Source organism: Musca autumnalis, unplaced genomic scaffold (assembly GCF_047663935.1).
Source record: "Musca autumnalis isolate F117 unplaced genomic scaffold, ASM4766393v1 scaffold_1, whole genome shotgun sequence".
NCBI lineage: Eukaryota > Metazoa > Arthropoda > Insecta > Diptera > Muscidae > Musca > Musca autumnalis.
Window position 1 is genome coordinate 200,812,165 of NW_027411644.1, and position 23,365 is coordinate 200,835,529.

General features: G+C 39.1%; 2 protein-coding genes across 5 annotated transcripts in view; one reads left to right on the plus strand and one right to left on the minus strand.

Moving 5' to 3' along the window:
* Positions 1-15,671, plus strand: part of l(3)L1231 (zf-C3Hc3H domain-containing lethal (3) L1231) — a 61,027-nt gene extending 45,356 nt beyond the window's left edge. For 2 of the 4 annotated variants that reach the window (XM_073959895.1, XM_073959894.1), the window contains exons 3-6: positions 5,431-7,169; positions 7,236-8,521; positions 8,580-8,681; positions 13,591-15,671. In XM_073959895.1, coding sequence (XP_073815996.1) covers positions 5,431-7,169; positions 7,236-8,521; positions 8,580-8,681; positions 13,591-13,913 — 3,450 coding nt within the window. In that variant the 3' untranslated portion in view covers positions 13,914-15,671. The remainder of the gene's footprint in view (positions 1-5,430; positions 7,170-7,235; positions 8,522-8,579; positions 8,682-13,590) is intronic. The other 2 variants (XM_073959897.1, XM_073959896.1) reach the window with 1 other exon arrangement.
* Positions 15,672-18,895: 3,224 nt separating this feature from the next.
* On the minus strand, positions 18,896-21,708 carry Coq2 (ubiquinone biosynthesis protein COQ2, mitochondrial). The gene is made up of 3 exons (XM_073959898.1): positions 21,302-21,708; positions 20,199-21,242; positions 18,896-19,244 (listed from the first exon to the last, which is right to left on the minus strand). Exons 2-3 carry the CDS (start codon positions 21,198-21,200, stop codon positions 19,026-19,028), a joined length of 1,221 nt encoding a protein of 406 aa, XP_073815999.1. The 5' UTR covers positions 21,201-21,242; positions 21,302-21,708; the 3' UTR covers positions 18,896-19,025.
* Positions 21,709-23,365: the final 1,657 nt, after the last annotated feature.

The following is a 23,365-nucleotide window of genomic DNA, read 5'->3' on the forward strand; positions in this document are numbered from 1 at the left end:
TAATGGTAGAGAAGTCATTAAAAAGGATGTTTTAGATATAAGAGCGAGAGAGGAGAGTTTGCCACGCTAAGGCACATTGGTTGGTTCTCGTTGAAGCCATTTTAAACCTTTGGCCAAAAGAAGCAGTTTCGTCGGCTCGACTTGGCAGAACGTTGTCAGAGATGTGGTGTGTTCACCCTGGTCATGAGCACTGGACAACGACAAAATAAGTGTTCAATCGTCTCCGTCTCTTCTTCATCTTCGCATAATCTGCAGTAGTCGGTAGTGTCGTCTCTATCTGCAGGTCAGAGATCTTATCCTGCAGTGTCCTGTGATTGTTCCAACCATTAATTTCAGATCGGATTTCTTCATGGAGAGAGGGGATATAGTTCTTCGCTGAGATAGGTTGGGCCAGATTGTAGTAGGTTAGGTTGACAGCCACTTCACTAGGAGACCTTGTGGTCCATTGTGTTCGTCCTGTTAAAGTACTGAAAAGAAGATAAGGTTATAGAGAAAATAGGTAATGTGGACAAAAGGAAAAAAGGTGTGTATGGGGATTTAAGGGAGACCAAACCGCCTATGTCTTTTGACTGACAGTCTAGGGCAATGGTAGAGAAGTTGCTCGATTGTTTCAGTCTCTTCCATATCCTCACATAAACTGCAATACTCAATGTTGTTGTCCTCACACTTGCTTGTCATAGATCTGATGCCGCAATGGCCAGTAATGACCAAATCCTTACAGCTTTCTCTGCATTGCGCTTACAGAGTTTGTAGAGGAAGACAGAGGATTTTGGAGCCTCGTCTTTCCAGTTCATCAACTGTCTCATTTTCCTCAACATTGCAGTGCCCTGATTTATATTACATCTTTTTAAGATAGACCTACAACTTTGAACAGTCTTAGATTTAATAGTGAAAGATCCTAACGCCTTTAGATCAGCCTGGCTATCCACGAAAACCGTGAATATCCTCACCTCAAGGTCTGCCATAAGCGATTAATTTGTAAACGAGTTCGTCGACTGTATTTGAAATCTGTAGGAACCCTTACATGGACGCTATTCCAAAACGTCGTAATGAGATTGTATTTTCACTTCATATACATACGTTAAATCGGGAGATACCTTTACACAGGGGAATATATCAATATGTATACCAATGTTGACAAATTTCGGTCTAATTTTTTTATTTTGTAATATTTTTTTCAAACTTATGAAGTGTGAAGATGGGCTTGATCGATCCGCTCTTTCAAATATGTACCTCCCCCACATAAGTTCATTACAGCTTAAAGGCTATTTGAGGATCGTTTTCAAAATTTGTGGTTCTGTTCGGTGTGGTGCTGAAATTCAAAATCTCTAAAAAGAATCTATTGCTGGTGACCACAAACAACTTAACTTAATCACTGTTACAACAACAACAACAAAAACTTAACAGAGCTATCCGATTTTGTGCAAACTTTGCACATTGTAATATTGGATCAAGTCCGAGCAAAACATCAAAAACCATAATTGCAGCTTAAAGCGTTGTGTTGGTTACAACGTACTGAGGAAAGATCGCACCAAAAGTGGAGGGCGGGATAAGCTCTCCTATTGCACAAGACTTTTCATACAAACTTATCCGACTTGAGGCTGGGATCCCACGGCAGCGGATTATTTCTTACCGGATTGACCCAAAACCATAGTGTTTCGGCCAGTGGCTGTCAACCCAGCATCTAACCTGTACTTAACGTATGTTTCTAAGCTGCTACAACAACAATTTGAGGCTGGCTTGATGTAGCAGCCGAGTGTAGCAGTAACCGTACTCTATGATATAGGCCCAAATTTACCCCGCTCTTGCAGCATAATTAACTGGTATTAGGAGACTTTAATACTCATCATCAGTTGTGGCATTCGGTTCTAGGCAATAACCAGAGGGGTAGAGTGCTGACTGAGCCCCAACAAGAAATAGTGGATAGTGTCACAGTTCGTCAGATATACCATCGTCATCGTCAGATATACCTAGTTTCAGAGAGTTTACTAATCACCGCTTCAGTGATCTGCCCAACCCTTCTGATGTTTGGGTAGCAGAGAGGTCGAATACATGAAGTGCGAAAAAAAATTCCTAAACAGAGGCGCCGAGATTAGCTGTTGAAAGTGATGAGCTTCTACGAGCCAACCCCAGTGACCCCACAGTCAGGAAGCTGACACTGGAAGTTAACAGGTTGGTCGGTGAGCATAGTCGAAACAAGACAAGTGCCGAAATAAGTGACTTGTGAGCAACGTTTAAATCACTTTCGAACCCTGGTAAGAAGGAAGATGGGACTGATCCCAAGAGATGCGCAAGTTATTTCAGTCGACAGTTTATTTTGCACCCCTGGATTGACAGGGCGAAGAGAAGTGTACTATGTCGCTTTGGATTTCATCCTGCCGACGAGGAACCACCACAATTTACAATGGATGATGTTGCGAATGCCATCAGAAACGCTAAAACACCAAAGCGTTGGGCCCTAATGGAATTTTCATGGTAATGCTGAAACAAACAGCTAGTCGAGTATCTCACAAAGGTTCTTAACCTGTCGCTGGCCACCCACATCCTTCCATACAGATTGATTTCGCTATTGTTGCCCGTAGCAAAGACCTTTGGCGTTTTACTCTTTCCTAGAGTCAGAAATAGCTATCCAGTTGCCAATGGGGTTCCGTAAGCGGCACAGCACGACTGCAGTGCTGCACACCATCTCTATACATAATAGCCGAGGACTCAACCAGAGCAAGTCGTGTGATATAACAGTGATAATGACGCTTGACTTATCAAAAACCTTTGATACTGTCAAGCACTCCACGTTATTTGATATCTAGCAGACAACCCTCCGGCCTAGTATTAAACATTGGATAATCAATTATACGTTTGGACACAAGTCGAAGTGGAATTTAGAAACAAAAATTACATGCCGCGCAGAGTGAAACAGTTCCCCCAAGGTGGGGTGAGGTCTAAGCTCTACCTCTATTGTATTCCGTGTGGATGATTGTACGATCTTGGCGTCAGGTACCTTTCCTGATGTCATTTGTGAAAGGCTGTACTCCTATTTGACTGATCTTACCACCTTTTCCACGCAAGAAATATGCAAATATCCGCCACTAAATCTAGGGTTACTTTGTGGTGAACAGAGGTGAGAGCACAGTTGAATGTAATGGTCGATGGTAGCAGAATTCCGACCACAAACAACCCCAAAATTCAAGGGGTCATATTCGACAGCATATTCATGCCGTCCGTGGATGCCAGAACTATATGCCATAAGCTGAGATGTAGGAACAAGGACTTCAAGTCTCAAGCCGGCAGAACTTGGAGTGCAGATAAAGAAACCTTGTTGACCACATAAAGGTCGGTAAGCTATGTGGAGCCAGTGTGGTCCGCGAATATTAGTGCAACGCTATGGAAAAATATTTAAAGCTGTCAGAATGCCGTTTTGAGAACTGCAACGGGGATGCCTACTCATGTCTTCATTGGATCATCTACATGAAGAGACAAAGATTCTTCCAGTACAACATAAGAATATCATGCTCATAAGAATACTTGCTCGGGTGTTATCTAGAAAACAATCCTAATTACTAGATGGTGGGTAGGACCCCACTTAGGCATGTCAGGAGGGATCTTCATGATCTAGAAAACTGGACATCTCATTCTAGATCATGTAGATCTAGAGAAGAGAGAACCCCTGGATCAACAAGTCTATCAAGCAGGTTTAAATAGCATTCACACGGTTGCAGTCACAGATGCCATAAACAATTATCGTGTGAATGCTGTCCTCGAAGAATATTCCCCATCTATCGCAGCTGAGTAGTGTCAGCTGCCACGACAAACAAGCGAAGTTTTGGCTCAACTACGCTCGGGATGGTGCAGCCGTTTGGATTCCTATAGGACAATATCTCCATTTTAAATGTGAAAAGCTTTTCGTTAGCTTATATCAGAAAACTAAATTCGATTATGCGCTCCAAGTCTAGCGAATAGGATATCAAATAAAAATTTCCTCAGATTTCCCAGTCTAGATTCCTTTCTAAAATACTTATACATATACATTGGGTCATTTTGCTGATTGATTTGTTTCACTTTCCTCCTTCATTTGTTTTAAGGTCATTTGCCTTGTTGTAAATGCATTTGTTTATAACATTTAGGTCAACAACATATGGCTTGTTGTTGTTGTTGTTGTTTTTAAATAACATTCACATGACTTTAAAACACGTTTTATTTATTTTATGATTTCAATTGACGCATTCAATTTAAATTTAATTTACAAATGTGCACCCAAGTGAGGGAATTAAACCTCTTCAAAATTGGAATGAAATGTGTTGCACTTGAAATATTTCAAGGGGTCATGCGTCTATTAAAGTGAAAGTAGTTGATCGGCATGAAATTCTATGTCGGTTTCGACAACCCAGCTACATTGATTTTCATGAACACGCGGGTTTAAAAGAATCACCGTAGCTTCCAAAACGTAGTTTAAATGGGTAGAATTTTTGGTTTTGAAAATTGGTAATATAGACCCTCCTTTGGTATAGTCCCCCATAATATTGGTGCCGCCTGACAGCTGTAAAATAAAATTTTGTCTTCATTGGGATAAGTAAACGTGCCTTCCAAAAATTGGCAATATCGATCGATATATTAGAACAGGCCCCATATAACCCATATAACGGTACCACCTGTTTTAAGATAGAGTGTGTAAAAATATCCTGGCTTCATGCAGACGGTACATTAAAGTTTGCCTCATAGTGGAGAGTTTTAAAGAAGAGTGCGGGCCATCTTATTGTTTTTTTTTTTTAATATGGAAAAAGATGTGGATATTTGATTCTGCAAGATTTCGAGATGTATGGCGGGGTTAAATGTCCTCGTTGACAAGAAAAATCGGCAATGTTTATTTGCAGTTTATAAGTCCACAGGTCTTGATAATTTTTTAAACCTATTAATACTCACTTTTCAATAAATATTAAATATTTTAATTTAAATAATCTTTCGTATAGAAAATTTTTAAATCATCTAAAGTTCCGTGGCCTTTTCATTTTCAACGCATATACTTTATCATGCACCGTTTTTTTGTTCTTTCTTTTCCAATTTTTTTAGCCATTATTTCGTCATGCAGTTTCTTGATAAGACTTGAACAAATTTTTCCAAGTCAATAAACCTCGTGTCTATCTCTATTTATAATTGTGGGAAAAGAAGAAGGTAAGGTTTTTTACGGTCCAAGATCGTGTACCATCTGGAGGGGGGACAATAATAAGAATAATTACAGCAATTGCAAGTTATTTTGATAGAGATATTTTTCATTATATACTTCCTCCAATGTGGACGCGAAATTGTGTCCATATATTCTTTTAATGAAAATGAATATTTTTACTGCAAAGGGTGCTTTCCAAATGTTTGTAATTTGTCCAAGTTCTATGTACCTGTAAAATTTTCACCATTGCATTCTTGTCTATTTTGTTTTAGAAGTCTCGTTCCCGGTTAAGTGAAATAATCGGTGGAACAACAATCAGCTTAGCTAACGTACAGCATCAACAACAAATAACAACAACACAAACCAATGGCAAGTTAGCAGCCATTAAGACGCAGGCGTCTTATGATAAAAAATCCTCTTTATCCAACTCCACAACAGGAGCAACAGCTACTTCTTCTCTGAGTAGTTCTCTCAAAAATGTAACAACGCAATCTCTGGCAAACTGCAAGACATCATCAACCCACAACAACAAAAAAATTACAAATGTCTGCATTGTAAGGCCACAATTGCAACAACAGCAACAACAACCGCAACATGTGATTCACTCCTCTTGCACAGGGTTGGAGGAAGATTTGAAATCTATATCACCGCCACCGCTCTATACACCACCAACACCCTCATTATGGCAAACTCCGCTCTTAATAGAAGCAGCATCTCCTCCGGCAGTGCCAAATCCACCACCGCCGACTGCCGCCACACCTGCACCATTACAACAAAACAGTGTAACCTCGTCATCAGGTGGTGGGAATGTTGTTGGGCTAAGTACAAATGCCACAACGGTAATGGCCAAAGTGGCTCCTATTGTGGTACAAACAACACCATCATCAGGTTCTTTGGCCTCATGTTTGCCTCCTTCGAAATTCCACAATCACACATTGGCCCAACATTTACAAAAGCTAGAATGTTTGAAGAAACCAAAAAAGTCTGTTCAACCCATGGCAGCAACGACGCCAATGGTTGCCCCACCGTCGCTACCCTTTATCGAGGATTTGTTGAAGAACAAATCCTGTCTCTCCTCCGTAGAGCCGCGCATGGTGGTGGATAATGACGATTTGAAATCTGACAAACATTCCGATAGTGAAGAATTGAACGAAATTCCGGTTAATGTTATCTTTCGCATGGCCTTGGTGCCCCAGCAAGAGCAGCAACAGCAGAATGATAACCAAAGTAAAAAGCAAAATAAAACCACACCCGCCAATAACAGATTAACCTCGTCATTGTCAACAACGACAACGCCACATCCTCAAAACATAAAAGTGAACAGGAATCGTTTAGCCACAGCATCAAATACAACACCCGCCTCGAGATACCATTATACACAACAACAACAGCAACAACAAATCAATACGTCTTCCAAACAGCAGTCGCTTGAACAACAGGCGATAAAATTGCCCACACAAGACAATGTTATGGGAAATAACAATGACGGACAGAATATTGAGAACTCAGCTCCAACTTGTGGGCCACCACCACCAACAACCCTTTCAAAATCGAAATTTTCGAATACCAAATCACTCAATACCACCCGCAAATCTTGTAATGCCCACTCTCTGCAAAGCTTTGACACCTATCCAAGTGGTTGCTCCACCAATTCTAAGGGTGCAGTGGCCATTGTCCGCTTATCTCATCATCCCAATGAAGATCCAGCTTCAATGGATATATCCCACTTGGCCACGGCAACTGGTTTGCCGTATTGTTTGCAGCACTATTGGTTTAACTCCTATGAATTTCGCAAATCTTCGTCTGCGATGAAGGCGGCTGGCGGCAAAAAGCTAAGACGTTCAGCCTTAAGAGAGGAACGTATAGCTTGCTATAGGCAACAATTGCATCGTCAAGCCTTGCAATTCCTTTCCACAAGATCTCTGCAGAAGTTACCCTTAAAGGCAGCCCGAAGACGTCTGATATGTGTGGATCGTTTGTTGAGAAAGTATTATAAACAAAATGAACAGGGGTAAGTAGAAGATGACGTAAAAATTTACATTTTATCAACATCGACTTCCTTTCCTCTCTTTTACAGACTTTCTGCCAATGTAAAGCGTTGCACCTTTACTGGCTGTGATGCCAACGCTTTGGAAATGGCAACACACTGCCAAAAACATATCGTCTTGAGTGCTGGCAAGGAACTCTTCTTGCCTTGTACTGCAAAGTTTGCCGATAATACACAATGTCGAGTACCAGTATTTGATATAACCCACGATTTGCCATTGTGTCTGGAGCATGCCAGGAAACGTGATGCCTATAATCGTCTGTTATATGAGCACAGGCCACGTAAGCAATCAGCAGCGGCAGCCTCTGCGCCCACACCGGCAAGCATTCTCATGCAAGATGGCACTCACAAAAACACTTTTTCCTTGGGAAAACAAACTTATAAACAACAGCAACAACGACCTTCTACAACTGTGGTTAGCATTGGTAGTCAACAACAGACACCAATGCGTAAAAGAAAACAAACTGGCAATCCTGTGGGTAGGCCGCAGAAACGTCCAAAGAAAATACCAGAATCATCATCAACAACAGCATCATGCTCTGCTTCAAATGCTCCTCTATCCATTAATTTAATGCAAACGACAACAGCCACATCTTCATCAACAACAAATCAAATGCCTCGTTTATCATCAACAGTTTTAAGGCGTAAAGGTAGTATCACTTCCTTAGAATCCATAGCCAGCAATTCACAGCATTCAACAACATCCAATACCTCGCATACAACGCCTCAAGCAACACAACAACAATTCTATTCCATGACCAGCAATTCATTCTCAAATCAACAGCCAGCCGCAGCAGCAACAGCAACAACTGTGGTAAACACATTGCCACCTCCAGCATTAGCACCGCTCAGCACTGGAGGTTTTATGGTCAATAATAGTTTTCCACAACATTTGTTTAGTTTTGGTCATGACACCAATAACAGCAGCAACGCCACCACTGCTCCAAATGCGCATACAAATAAACATTCCTCCTCAGTCAGTAACAACACCAACAATCCGCCATCAATTATTTCACCCACAACAGAATTCAAGGATTTCATATCCAATTTACCAAGTTTTACCGTTACCCAACAAAAAACCGCAACAGCAACAAATTCAGCTTTAGAATCTATTGATCCTATGACCATTAATACAAATTCCAATTCGAATTTTACATCTTCGGGCATGGGCTCAACCACATCGCTAACCACTGCTGCCGATGATTTCTTAACACAGGATATGCTTAGCATATGTGAGAATAGTTCTGCCAGTTCGGTAGATACTGGTTTAGGTGGTTTAAGTGATCGTGAACTGATGTTAGTTGGTCCAGATGGAGGTGAGTGCATTTTGTTGACTTATTTTTTATTTATATTAATCTATCAATTTTTGTTTAGATGATATACCCTTGGGCGATACCCATCTACTGGAAGAAAATGATTTGGCAAATGTTTTGAATTCCCTGCCGGAGGATGCATTTAAGGAGTTATTTGCAACAGGTAAATGCGAATGAAATTATCTATTTTTACTTCCACTTTTCCACATAGCCTGGTTTACGTTAGATGTTTTCAACTTTAAAAGTATTTCCAACGAAGATTCCGGGTGAGAGAACGCCGACTTTACTAAATTTTTTTGGCTCAAATATATGGCACCTCTTTCTTATTGACAAGCGCAGCTCGGTGTCAAATGCAGTACAAAGCAGGTTATAGAAACGTTGTAATATGAAGCGGATTTCTTATCATGAAAAGAAATATTTCTTGATTTTGTTTAAGCTATAATTCCTGACTCTAAATTGATTGCAGTCCACCGCTTTTTCTCATTCTCTCCTTTTCCTAAAACCCGATATATTAAATGTATGTACTGCTGGTGCTGGTTTGATAATCCCTGGCCGAGTGGGGTATGCTGTAGTCAGTATCATTCTCATTCCACGTTTACCCGATAGTATGCTGATTCGATTCTCACTCAACCAACAACTTCGCCACCAGAATAGTCTGTAACAAAAGTAGGCTTGCTACAAAAACAGCAACTGATTACAGAGATCTTATTATGAAATAATTTATAATGTGTATCCACAGCGGTTCTCTGAAGGATAATTTTTGTTGTAACACTTTAGCTGACTCATTAAAATCGAAGTTGATGAAAGTACATGTGTCTGTACTGACGGGTGTTTAGGGTGTGTTTATTATATGCGCGAATGACGTATGCGGAATTGTGTGACAATTATAGGGATAAAATGTATTTGTGACTAAGACATACTCCAATTGAAGTCTTAACCACAGATCTATGGGGCGAAGGCCTGTGGATTGTGCAGAACGAATAGATGCTTGATTTTGTGCGAACCCTCCTCTGCACTGAGGCCGGATATCTTCCACATCTGTAATGATTCTCGTGTGGTCGGCGTTGAAGATTGCTGAACAACCAGCTTAATTGAAGCTGTGCGAGGATGATTCTGGGACAAGTTTGACTTCGGCAACCAACTGTTCTTGTAACTGTATCTTATATGTATGCATGTTCGCCCCTCTGCTTAATCTGGCTATCGGTCTATCACCAGTTCTAGAAATGTGGTAGTTTCGTTACATCCCACCACAGATCTACTAGAGTTAGTTGAGTAGGTTTGGACAGCGCACTTGAAAAGATGCTTGAATTCGCTCTCTCCCTCTCTGCACTGACGCCAAAAAATATTCAACACATGTTATGATTCTAGTCTGGTAGGTGTCGAGGATTGCTGAACAACCAGCTTGATTGAAGCTGCGCTAAGATGATTCTGGGACTAGTTAGACTTCGACGACCGACTGAAGGATAGTTGTTGTTGTAACTGTATCGCCAGTTCTAGGAATGTGGCTGCTTCGATGGAATGTAGCCACTGATCTACTGGAGTTAGTTTAGTAGGTCTGGCAGGGCAGTTGAAAAGGTGCAATGTATCGTGCGGGTCTGTGCCACATGTTGGGCATATATTTTGCACGGTGTCATCGATCCTTGCCCTATACGAATTGAGACGGCTGCACCATCCCGAGCGTAGTTGAGCCAAAACTACTCTGGTACGTCGTGCCAGCTGACGCTCTTCAGCTGCGATAGATGGGGGATGTTCTCCGAGGACCGACCGCATTCACACGATAGTTGTTTAAGGCATCTGTGACTGCATCCGTGCGAATGCTTCATAGGCTTGTTGATCTGGGAGTTCTCTCTTGTAACGTTGGACATATCTTTCTAGATCATGAAGATTTCTCCTGACATGCCTAGATGGGGGAGTCCTATTCATCATTCGGTGATTAGGATGACTCTCACGATAACACCCGTGTAAGTACTGCAACGGAAGCATGTTACTAGATACTGGAAAATCTTTGTTTCCTCATGTAGATGGTCTACTGAAGGCAAGAGAAGACATCCTGTTGCATTCATTTTTCCACCGCGTTGCACTTATATTCGAGTATCAAGCTGGCGCCGCATAGCAGCTTACCACAGACCGACCTATCGCGACAAGTTCAACAAGGATTCTTTATGTGGTCAACAAGGTTTCTTTATCTACACCTCAAGTGGTGCCGTCAAGGGGCTTGAGGACCTTGTTCCTGCAATCAGCTTTTCGCAGATAGCTGTGACATGCGCGGACGACATGAATATGCTATCGAATGTGACCTCTAGAATATTGGTATAGTTATTAGTGGTCGGTATTCTACTACCATCGACCAGGATTCAAGTCTCTTCGCACCTGCGCCGTCCATGTGATGAACAGAGTGGCGGTAGATTTAGTTGCGGATATCTGCATATTCCTCGAGTGCAAAAATATGGTAAGATCAGTCAAAAAGGAGTTCAGCCTTTCACAAATGAAATTGGGGAAGGTACCTGCCGCAAAGATCGTACAATCATCCGCATACGTTACGATCTCAATGTCGTCTAGAGGGGGGCGAAATATATGAGAGGTAGAGGTAAAACAGTTCCGAAGATATCACCCCACAGGGAACCCCTGTTTCACTCTAATGGGCTTGGACTCCACACATATAATTGATTAACCAACGTTTTGGCCGGAGGGTTGTCAGCTCAAACAGCGAGCAGTGCTTGACAGTATCAAAGGCTTTTGACAAGTCGAGCGGAGTGTGGAGATAGCGTGTAGCGCTGTTCTCGTGCTGTACTGCTTACGATAATGATCGGCAACTGGATAGCTATTTCTGACGCTGGTGAGGATTAAAGTCTCAAGGGTTTTTGCTAAGAGCGACAAAAGCGAAATCGGTATGTTCGATTCACCTTTGCTGGCTTCAGTAGCGGGACCACCCTGCCTACTTTCCAGACTTCGGGAACGATTTGGGTGGCTAGCGACAGGTTAAAAACTTTAGTGAGATATTCTGCTCCCGGCGCATCCAGCTGTTTCAGGTTCCATCAAGGTTCAAACGCTTGGGATGATTTAGCGTTCCTGATGACATTCGCAACATCATCCATGGTAAATTGAGGTGGTTCATTCTCGGCAAGATGAGTAGTATTCTGCTTTTCAAATTCTCAATTGAAATAACATGCTCACCTCTTTGGATCAGTCAGCGTATCTTCACCAAACATGAATTAGGTCCTATCTTTCTTCTTTCCAGGGTTTGAGATTGACTTTACCGTTACCCACAATTTACTTATTCCTGCTCCAATGTTGTAAATCTTCAGATTATATAACCACTTGTTTCGCTTATGCTCACCGATTAACCTGTTAACTTCTCGTGTCACCTTCCCTACTCTGGGGTTGGCACGATGAAGCTCATCACGCTCATTTGCTCCGGGTATTTGACAGCAGTTATATTGCCAGCGGCTGCAGCAGTGATGATGTCTCGGAACGTCCGACCCTCTCCTCTAATTCTGGTAGAAGCGTGCTCATTGACCATACAGAACGTTGAGCTATCAATCTGCTCAGCTATACCCCTCCGGTAATTAAAGTCCCCCGAAGACCAGACGGTTACGACCTTCCAAAAGCGGGCTAATGTTGGGCCTATAACCTGAAGTGCAGCTATTTATCGGCGTGCTGTATACGTTCAGCAACTTTACCTCGGCAGTTGCACAACTGACTACTACCCCATACACTTCATGTACGGGTTACTACCCAGCAAACCAAATGTCTGATGTCCGACACGTCTGAACAATTTCTGAAGCAAAGTCGTTCAGATTTCGTTCCGATTTCTAAATGATTTTTCGGAGACGGATTAGGTCAGATTTTGTACCGATTTCGGAACGAATGTCGGAAAGAAATTTCCTTTCCGAATTTCCCAAGGATTTTCTTCAGATTTCGTTACGAAATCGGACCGAAATCGATCCGACATTTCGTTCCGAAATTATGTCAACCACTTCATACAACTTTCGTTAAGATGTCGGTACGATTTCGGATCAGATATCGGACGTATCGTCCGAATTTTGTTCCGATTTCGTTACGATGTCGGTACGATTGGTTTGCTGGGTAGGTTCAAGCGCGAGGAAAGTCAATTCTCCACTTACACTTCTAATGCGATCCTTTCTGAGTACGTTGTAACCATCACAACGCCCTAAGCAACAGTAGTACATGTGCCGTTGTTGTTGTTGTTGTAGCAGCATATAATGCTGGGTTTGGCAGCCGCTGGCCGAAACACTTTTGGTTTCGGGTCAATCCGGTACGTAAGACCCCGCTGCCGTTGTTGTTGTGCTTGGTTTTCTGCAATGCCGCGACCGTATGGAATTGCCTCTGTTTTGCTCCAGTACAAACTGTTTACGCTAATTTATCTTTAGATAGTAAAAGTTTATGTATTAGGTAATGACCTCACCCATAAGATGATGACAACATTAACAAGGTTAGTGATCTGTCATATAAGGAATAAGACAACTTTCAAATAGATCCATGAATCGGTAAACTTTTGGCAGTTCATGGTTGTTCTACCATGAGTATTGTTGTTAGTGTAGAAGATGTGTGTAATTTTGTGAGTGATTGGAAATTTACATATATTCTGACATCGCAGCGTGATTGATTTGATATTTATAGTTCAAATCCTGAGAAAAAATTATCAAGGAAATTGGACCTTGAAGATGATGTTTGGATTTTATGTGCTCACAATTTTTATTCTTTAAGACAAGAGCTACAACTCTGCTTCTTATTAGCTGTTTAGAAGGTGTGAGCTGGATAAAATGATACTTTTTGACATCAAGGCCACAAACCTTTAAGGGTCCATAACTGCGAAAATACATGCGACGGGTCTTCTATTAAGCTGCGGTGTATGGGTAATTGTTTTCGTGTCGCACAGAGTAATATGCAGCTACACAAAGAAAGTGGGTGGTAGCAGTGTTGCTACGCTTCTCTTTCGTTCTATTTGTATTTAATTTTAGCTCCATTTTGGCAATAATCTTTCTTAAATAATCAACTTTTATTGATAGTAATATAATTGTTTCTTATCTTCTTCTTTTTTCCACTTCCAGTCCATCAAGATGAAAGTGATGAAATTGAAAGAGCCATTGAACTTGCCGATAAACATTTAAAAACCTTACAACAAACAATTAGCTCGGAATTGGGTGATTTTCTTGATTTCAGTGATGATATGCTGATGGATAATGGTGATATATGTAATGCTGAAGGTGTGGCGGTACCTAATGGTATTTTGGATACTGCATCTCTGTTTGTGGGAACTAATACAGCAGTTCCAGGAGGTTTAGTAAATGTCGGTGGCGGCAGCAGTATGGTATTGGGTGGGAATGGTACAACGACCTCTGTAAACGATATAAGAGGTTTAGTACAGACGTAGAAAGGAGATTAACAATACAACAACAATGAGAGGAAAATTAACTAGGTTGTTGTTGTGCGGAATGAGTTGCACCGCTATGAGGTTTGGAAAAGTTCTAATATTTTTTTTAAGTATACAAACTAAAAAATTAATTTTTAAATACATTTTAAAAATTGTATTCGAATTAATTGTAATATGTATTTTTTTTTTCTTCTTCTAAGAAATTTTTAAATTATATATCTCTAGAAGTTAATCTACACGTAATTTTCAGATGTAATTAAGGGGATTTCTTTTGTGGCAGGAATTTGGTAGTAATTCGAAAGAAATTGAATTCGAATCATCTTAGGGAAACTGGACCTAAGATTTCCTCCTTGATTTGGACATATATTTAATAAGAAGATTGCAAAAATATACAAATAAATTAGAATAAACTTTACGCAATCTGATGTGGAAAATTCCAATTAAAAAAAGTTTCAGCCCAATTTCCACAATTTTAGAAGTTAATAAAAAAATTTTGGTATTCAATTTTAATTTTTACAAAAATATAGTCCAATTCAGAACAAAAAAACTAATAGTTTTTACAGTGTTTTTTTACATTTTAACTCTCATCAGAAAACCTTCAATTTAAAAAAAAATGTGATTTATGTTTTTTCTCTAAAGTTTCAAAAGAAATCCTTTAAATTACATTTGAAAATGTTGTAGTTTTGTTCTAAGTTTATTATAATATTAAACAAATAAAAATAACAATGTGAAAGATGTGTGTATTTGGTTTTTTAATGCGAAAAAAAGAAACAAAATTGTAAAAAATGTATTTTTTCTGTTCAAAACGCTTATTTTTCAATATATTTTAAATAATTGTAATTATTATGTTAATTTCTATTTCTAAGGAAACTTAATGTTTGAAAACAGAAAAAAAAACAAAAAATGAACTTTAAGGTTTGAAATATCAAACACATAAAATGCTTTTAATTTCTAAAAAAATATATGTGAAATTTAATTATTTTATAAACAACAAATTTATTTTTATGAATAAAGTTTAGGCTTTGCTCAATCTCAATTGAGTTTTTATGTTTCTTAAAATAATTTGAAATTTTTTAATATTAAAACATAAAAACCGAAAAAGGCTATAAAATATTAAAAATAAAAATATAAACAAAACACACACAAAAAAAATTATTCCAACATTAATAATAAAAACAAATATAAATATAACAACAGAACATGTATTAAAAATTACTAAAAACAACAAATACAGTTTTAAAAACTTGTCGTAAAAAAAAAATAAAATTTTTAATATTAAAAATTGACAGTTTCGAATTTGTCAACAGAAATTGGGTTTGGAGTTTATCATTACTATAATTTTTATTTAAAAACCAATCCACATAAAACAAATTTTTAAATGTTTATTTACTTTTTATATTATTTTTATTTTTCTTTTAATTTTTTATTTGTATTCTTAATGTAACGTTTTTAATTTTTTATACATTTTTTTCTTTTCTTTTTTGTAACATTAACAGAATTTTTAGTAGTTGTAGTATAGAATTGTACTACTTATCAACCACACTATTTACAAGGGATTTATATTAAATATTTTTTCGTATATAAAAGAAATTATTTTAAAGAAAACAAAAAAATAAATATGTTTAGATTACAACTTTTTTTGTCAAACACCGCTTATTGTATTAATTGGATTAAATCTAATTAAATTTAATTAAACAAACAAACAAAAGAAAGAAACGAAAATATATTTTATTCCTAGGAAACACTTTTAGTTTAAAATTCAATAGTCGTTTTATTTTATTGGTGTTTGTTGGGGGTATTCGATGTTGGAAATGGGTTAATTCAAACAAATTCCACCATATTTTGTTAGGATTGCCCTCACGGTAACACCCGAACAAAGTACTGCAACGAAAGCAGGCCATTGTGTTGCTGTATTGAAAGAATATTTGTCTCTTCATAGATAATGAACTGAAGACATGAGGAGGCACCCTGTTGCAGTTTTCAGGGCGGCGTTCTGAAAGGTTTGAATATTTTCTATCGCGTTGCACTTATATTCAAGCACCACACTGGCGCCTCATAGCTTACCACAGATCGACCTATCGCGTTGTATGCAGTCAACAAGGTTGCTTTATCTGCACCCTAAGTGCTGCCGGCTAGGGACTTGAAGACCTTGTTCCTATATCTCAGCTTGTTATTGTTGTAACAGTGTTTATAGGTCTGTACGATAACTTCGCAAGTAAAAAGTATTTGCAAGTGCTTCTGTTGCTGTTCTCAGAGCGGCATTCTTACAAGTTTGAATGTTTTTCCATCGTGTGTCACTTAGATTCGCGGACCAAACTGGCGCCGCATAGCTTATCACAGGCCGTTATCGCTTTATATGTGGTCAACAAGGTATGAACGTCATGAACATGCTGTCAAATGTGACCCCTAGAATTTTGGGGTAGTTTTTTGTATTCGGAATTCTGACATTTAATTCTGTTCTCACCTTTGCCGTCTATGTGATGAACAGAGTGGCTGTTTTAGTGGCGGATCTTTGCATATTTCTAGAGTGGAAAAAGGTGGTAAGATCTGTCAAATAAGAGTTCAGAAAAGTTAACTGACGCCAAGATCGTACAATCATCCGTATACTTTACGATCTCGATGCCGTCTGGAGGAGGGCGAAATACAGGAGAGGTAGAGGTTAAACAGTTCCAGAGATATCACCCCACCTTAAGGAACTCCCTGTTTCGCTCAACGGGGCTTGGACTTCTTTTTCCGGAATTCCACGTACGACTGACATCTACACATAATTGATAATCAAACGTTTCAAGCTTGGCCGGAGGGTAGATGTCCTCAAACAACGTGGAGTGATTGACAGTATAAAAGGGTTTTGATAAGTCAACGGAACAATCACTGTTACACGCGGCTTGCTCTGGCTGAGTCATCGATTATATGTGTGGAGATGGCGTGCAGCGCTGTTGTCGTGCTGTGCTGCTTACGGAACCTATGTTGTTGATCGGCAACGGGATAGCTATTTCAGATTGCTACGTCCGACTAAAGCGAAATCTCTGCCCATTTTCCAGACTTCGGGAACGATGTGGGTGGCTGGCGACATGTTGTGAATTTTAGTAAGACCTGGCAAATCCAGCTGTTTCAGCATTACCATGAAGATTCCATCAGAGGCCAGCGCTTTGGATGATTTAGGCTTCCTGTTGACATTGCGCATTCCTCCTCAGCAGGGAGAGATCTTAGTACTCTTCTCTTCAACTTGTCACTCCCGGGGTGCTCTACAAACTGTCGATTGAAACAACTTGCGCACCTCTTCGGATTAGTCAGCATAAGGTCGTCAAACGTGACTGAGATCCTATCTTCCTTTTTTCAAGGGTTCGAGAGTGACTCAAACGTTACCCACAATTCACTTATGACGGCTCCAATGTTGCAACTCTTCGGCTTATGCTCACCGACCAACCTGTTAACTTCCATTGTCAGCTCCCTGACTCTGGGGTTGGTGCGACGAAGCTCATCACGCTCATTTGCTAACCCCGTCGCCACTGCCGGGAAATTTGGTCTCACTTCTGTAGTGGGATTCTGTAACTCATTTTTGCTGTTACCGACAAAAATCGGTAAAATTTAATCCCAAAATTATGACTAAAAACATAATGAAAAGTTGGCATCACTGTTTGTGTCGGTAGAGGCTAGCGATTACTTTTTACTCATCGTTAACTTACCGAAATATTTCGTTAATTATCGAAATTATAAGCATTTTAATTTTACCGACAATTATCGATAACAGCAAAAATGAGTTACAGAATCCCACTACTGGTATTCGACCAGCAGGTATATGGCGATCGGATGCAGCTGTGCTAATGCCTCGGAACGTCCATTATGCTGCCTGAACATAGAAGAGTTGGGCAGATTAGTGAACTCTCTGAAACTCGGCCAAGTAGTTTTACCATGATTGACGAAAATGTGGGCTTCAGATGTGATGAAATTGGGCGGACTGCTGATGAAGACAATTATGGGGAGATGGACTGATCCAAGGGAAATAATGGATTACCAGGTGACGTCATGTGTCAGACCAAATGACACGAACTGGCGAACTGTGACAGTCTCCGGTATCCTCATTAACCTCATTGCCACCCTCTGGTCGTTTCCGAGGACTGAATGTCACAACTCATAATGAGCATTAAAATCCCCCAATACCGGACGGTTATGACCTACCAAAAGCGGTCTAATGTTAGGCTTGCAACCTGAAGTACAGCCATTTATCGGTCTTATGTATACGTTCAGCAACTCTATCTCGGCAGTTTCACACCTGACTACAACCCTCATACATTCCATGGATGGGTCATTAGATTCAGACGCAGAGGAAAGCTAATCCCCCACCTCCACTTCTGGTGCGATCCTTCCTCCGATCTTACCTCGGAGTCCATTGCAATTAAATTGCAAAAAAGGTGCATTTCCTGGGATTGCAACAACAACGGCTAGTGCTCCGGGTCAATCCGGTACGAGAGAATCCGCTGCTGTAGGATTGCGTTTTTATCGTAGGTTGTTCCTGTGGTCCTGATCAAAATAAAATTTCTTAATTCGAAAACCTCATATTTCCTCATATAACAAAAACCTTACCTTGGTTTTTTTAACAAATTAGATTTGCGTTTTTGTTTTTTTTTTTTGTCTCGGTTTTTATTCATAGACTGAGTGCCTACATCTGTCATCAAAACTAACAGATACTTTACTTACCTTTTTCTAAGGACGGATTACTAAACTGACTTCTAAACCAAGACTTTTGTCGTTATCATCGGTAAATGTGGAATTGGGTATATAATGGACGTCAAAGTTGCGTCGATCCGGGGATGTAAAGTCTTACAGAAAATATCTAAGCCAATACAACTTGATTCGATTTTTAGAAAAACATTCGTTTGAAAGGTAACAAATTGTGTATTTAATATACACATTTAAACCTTCTGAAAGTTCACATAATAACCTGTATTCAGAATAAGTATTTGTTCACAAATCATAAAATATTTGTCTATATGTTTTTTAATTAAAAACTTAAACCGGTGCATTTACTTGTTAAACAAAGTACTTTGGTGATTTAAAACAAGGTAATAAACTTATATACATATTTTCTAAAATCTATTTGTATGTGTTAAATTATGTTGAGGTTAATGGTACAAAACCATTTATTGTTGTCGGATTACTACTACTACTGCTGCCTACTGCCGTTTTATTCGCTTTCGTTTCTTTTATAGTATCCTCGGATTTAAGTAGGGTACCTAACACAATACCCAGAAATAGAATTAGGCCCACTTGACTATTGGAAAAGAACTTTTTGGCACAATCTGTTGCATTATCAATATTAAGAGAGTAGATCTGTAAAGAAGCAAGAAACGAAAAGAGAAATTATATTAACATTTATTTGCAGAAATCTTAAAAAAATGCAATGCTTATTTAAATTATCCTAAGTTTCTTTAAAATTCATATCCAGTCCAATCATGAATATCAACTCTTCGTGAGATTTCTAACTCTCTCTTTAATGGGCCGATTCCGTACAGCGAGGCGAGTCATGTCGCGTCGTCTATCGTCTCTGTGACAAAATTTAAAAAATGCACTACGTACAGCGATAGAAAATAATCGTCGATAACAAGTTATTTTTATTTTATTTTTATTCGTTAGTAAAAATGAACGGCGACTGCTAATTTGTTGTCGCCGGAAAATGAACATTACGGCGACAAAATTTGACGTCGTCGTGCGATTTTGCCATACGTAATGGAAAAATTGCAACTGGCAACGCGACACGACTCGCCTCGCTGTACGGAATCGGCCCATAAGTAGTTGCAACTACAGGAAGACAAAATTTACGGGCAGTTTACATTCATGATCGGGCTGATTGCCCTTCTATCTTAATTAGGTGACTCGAATACCAATCCCTCCACCTTTTTTGGAAATCTTTTTCACTTGTTTTTCCAACGGAGTAGTGACCTTTCCGCATTCCGTATACCACTATGCCCTCATAATCATAATTCTTTTTAGCGGGAGCATTATTATTTGCTCTCACATAACTTGATCGTTGTAAAAATCGATAAGTTTAATCATGTTGACGTCATTACATATATAGCTGATGAAACTCGTGCTGAGACACTGTGACACTAAAGGGGCCAAGCCCGAGTCTTTCTAAAATTCTACAAAAAATCGTCTTTGGTCCTTCTTTCAAATTATGACGTTTCTTTATTGCTCTTCTGAAAACATTCGCATCTGCTATCCTTTCCCATATAATTTTTTAAATTTAAACATCAGAAAATATTCTCACATCTTTCACATAATTACCTGTTGTATTAAATGACCGCCAACAATACCAACTGAGGCGTAATAAGGTAACGTTTGATCACATGCCATACCGGCTGCTGTAAGTCCTGACAGCATTGCCGCTGTAAATCCAGACAACCATACTTTTGTATTATCACCAAATCGCAAAGCTGTTGATTTAACACCAATTTGTACATCATCTTTTTTATCCTGATGGGCGTAGATGGTGTCATAGATAATAGTCCAACATATACCGGAGAAATACAGCGGTAAACATGCCGACCAATCGACACTACCTTGGGTTGCACACCAACCCAACAGGGCGCCCCAATTGAAAGCCATGCCCAAAACCAATTGAGGCCAATAGGTAATTCGTTTCATAAGTGGATAGGTTATAACCAAACCCAAGGAACATGCACCCAACATAATACATTCCAAATTTAGCTGTAACAATATCAGTAGACCCAAACTTAATTGAGCCGATAAAAATACTATGGCATCGAATGGTGTTATTTCACCACTTGCCAATGGACGACTGCGTGTCCTCTCAACCTTTTTGTCAATATCACGATCCCATAAATCATTTATGGTACAGCCAGCACCACGCATTATTAAAGCACCGCTGGCAAAGAGACCCAGCATATACAGATCTGGCCAACTGCCAGCTTGGGCACTCAGCGCTATACTCCATGCACAGGGCCAAAAGAGCAGGTAGGTACCAATTGGGCGATCCATACGCATAAGGCGTACATATGGTGAAATTGCTGTGGTCACTTGATCAGTCAATTTTTTAGGTGGTTCCACCGATGGAATTTTGTCGTTTATGTTTTGCAGCAGTAATGGAGACTTGTGTAGGCATCTTAGTCCCAATCTCAAATAGTTACAGGTAGGAGGTGTTAATAACTTTGCCGGTCTTTGGTTATGAACTCTACGATCTTCAGTGTTTGTGGGTTGAAATTTTACACCCAAACAGCTGGGTTTAGGTAACCTTGCATTTATTAACAATCCTCGTAAACTCAACATTGGAACTTTTTGGGTAAGGAAAGTGGTTACAGGCGGGTATATCTAAAACAAAAAAAAAACCTTTTAACAGTGAACGCAATTTACCACCACAAACGTCTCACCTCAGTTTACTTGAAATGGCAAGATTTAGTTTTTCATCTAATATTCATCAAACTTGTTTTTCTTCTTGTTCTCTCGTTAAATTAGATTCGCAACTTTTATTATCATCCGATAAATTGATTGATGGGTTGGTTGAGAGGGAGGTCAAGGCAATCAAACTTATTTTTGCATTGACACTGTTTACAATTCGAACTTAACATGAATTATAATTTTAAACTATCCATTAATTAAAACCTAATTTATCGTATTCCTTTTTAATACTTCTTGTTAATTAATTATATTAACTTATATAATTTAAATTCTTGTTCTGAGTAGAAGTAGAACCGAAATATTTATTTACATCAGGGCGCATGGTAGAATCGTACAATAACAACGAAGAAGAAGAACAGATGAATTGGATGTCAATATCAGCTGTTCGCGTGATTCTTCTTCTTATATTTCGATGTATACAAAATTAAGTTAAGCATAGTTTACACGAAGTAATTTACGCTGCGTTTACAAATGCCAATATTGGCAAGACAATATCAAAAATACAAACCTTTTTCACAAATACATTTATAAATTTTTAAATATGTCCCAGCTAGCATTTGGAAGATTGCTTTTTCAAAAATCACATTGCGGAGTCTTTTTAGAATCCTTTTGGTGATCAAAAACTGATTAAGTCGCTTGTATGATCAGAAAGGCACTCGAAAGTGACTCCCTGTAATTATTAAAACGAGTTCAATTTATAATACAACAACAAATGCGTAGCAATCACAAATAAATCATTGAGGCGTTTAAAATGTGACTACTTTTTCGTTATTTATTGTAACATTTTGATCTTCATGAAGATTGAAAAATGCTTAATCAAAAAAGGGCCATGCAGGTGTTTGAAAAGTGATTATGGGGTCGATCATCGATAACAATTATCGTTGAGTGGCGTTGCCAGTTGTCAAAATTGATCCACGTAAGGCAACACTCAACTGAAGTTGCGAATCTCAGTTGACGAAGCGGCTGTTTTTCAGCAACCACCAATTTTCAGTTGCAGTGAACATTTTCGAAGAAACAAGAAGTAAAATAGAAGGAAAAATAAAAATTTCGTTAACAATTATTGATTCTTTGCATAATTAATTAATTTTGTGTATCAATATGGTGAAAATAACGACAAAGCAACAGTTCGAAATATTAATTGATAAACTGAGTGAAAATCCAAACTTAGCCCGAGGAGTTCGCGTTTTTGGTGAAACCAAAGCCACAGCGGATGAAGCGTGGAGGTCCATTTCGGACAATTTAAACAGCCATGGACCTCCAACACGAACACCTGAAGTGTGGCAGAGAGTCTGGATTCACTTTAAAGCAAAGTTGATAAAGAAAATGGCTCAAAATAAAAGAAACTTCAACGCCACTGGTGGTGGTCCATCACAAGAAGTGAATTTATCGCCTTTGGAGCAGACAGCAGCAAATCTTTTACAAATGAATTTGGTGACAAATCCAGTAGGTTCAGTTTATGGTATTGTGGAATCATGGGATGAAGATGAAATAATGCCAACTGTTGAAGCGGAGCAAGCCGTTGTTTCTCCTACCCAATGGACAGTGTTCGTCCCACTTCGCGGAGAAGTTGCAGAGAAGAGGACAACAAAACAAATCTCCTTAAGGAGCAAACGGCAACACAAAATTAGCTTTTGAGGACTATATCTAATCTGTACATTTTCTTCATCATCAAACAATAATTCCACCGAACTTATCATTTTTGGGACAGCAAATAAAACTTGACGATCCGAAGATTCAATGGCCAGGTTATATTCCAATCTTGGGTTGTTTTCCAAATTTGCTCGAAAACTCAGCCAAAATATTAAAATATTGTCCAGAATACACAAAAGAGTTATCCAAAGCGCAAATTATTTTTATTAAAAATAATGCATTTGTCGAAATTCGACGACACACACAAGTGGAAGAGGTTTGAATTGTTTCGCAGACACTTTCGTCGGAGTTGTATGAGGTTGCCAAGGAAAAACTTCTCATTGAACTTTTTTCTTTGCTTACCTTTATACTTCGAGCTGACGATTGATGTTTGGGTATAAAAAGTT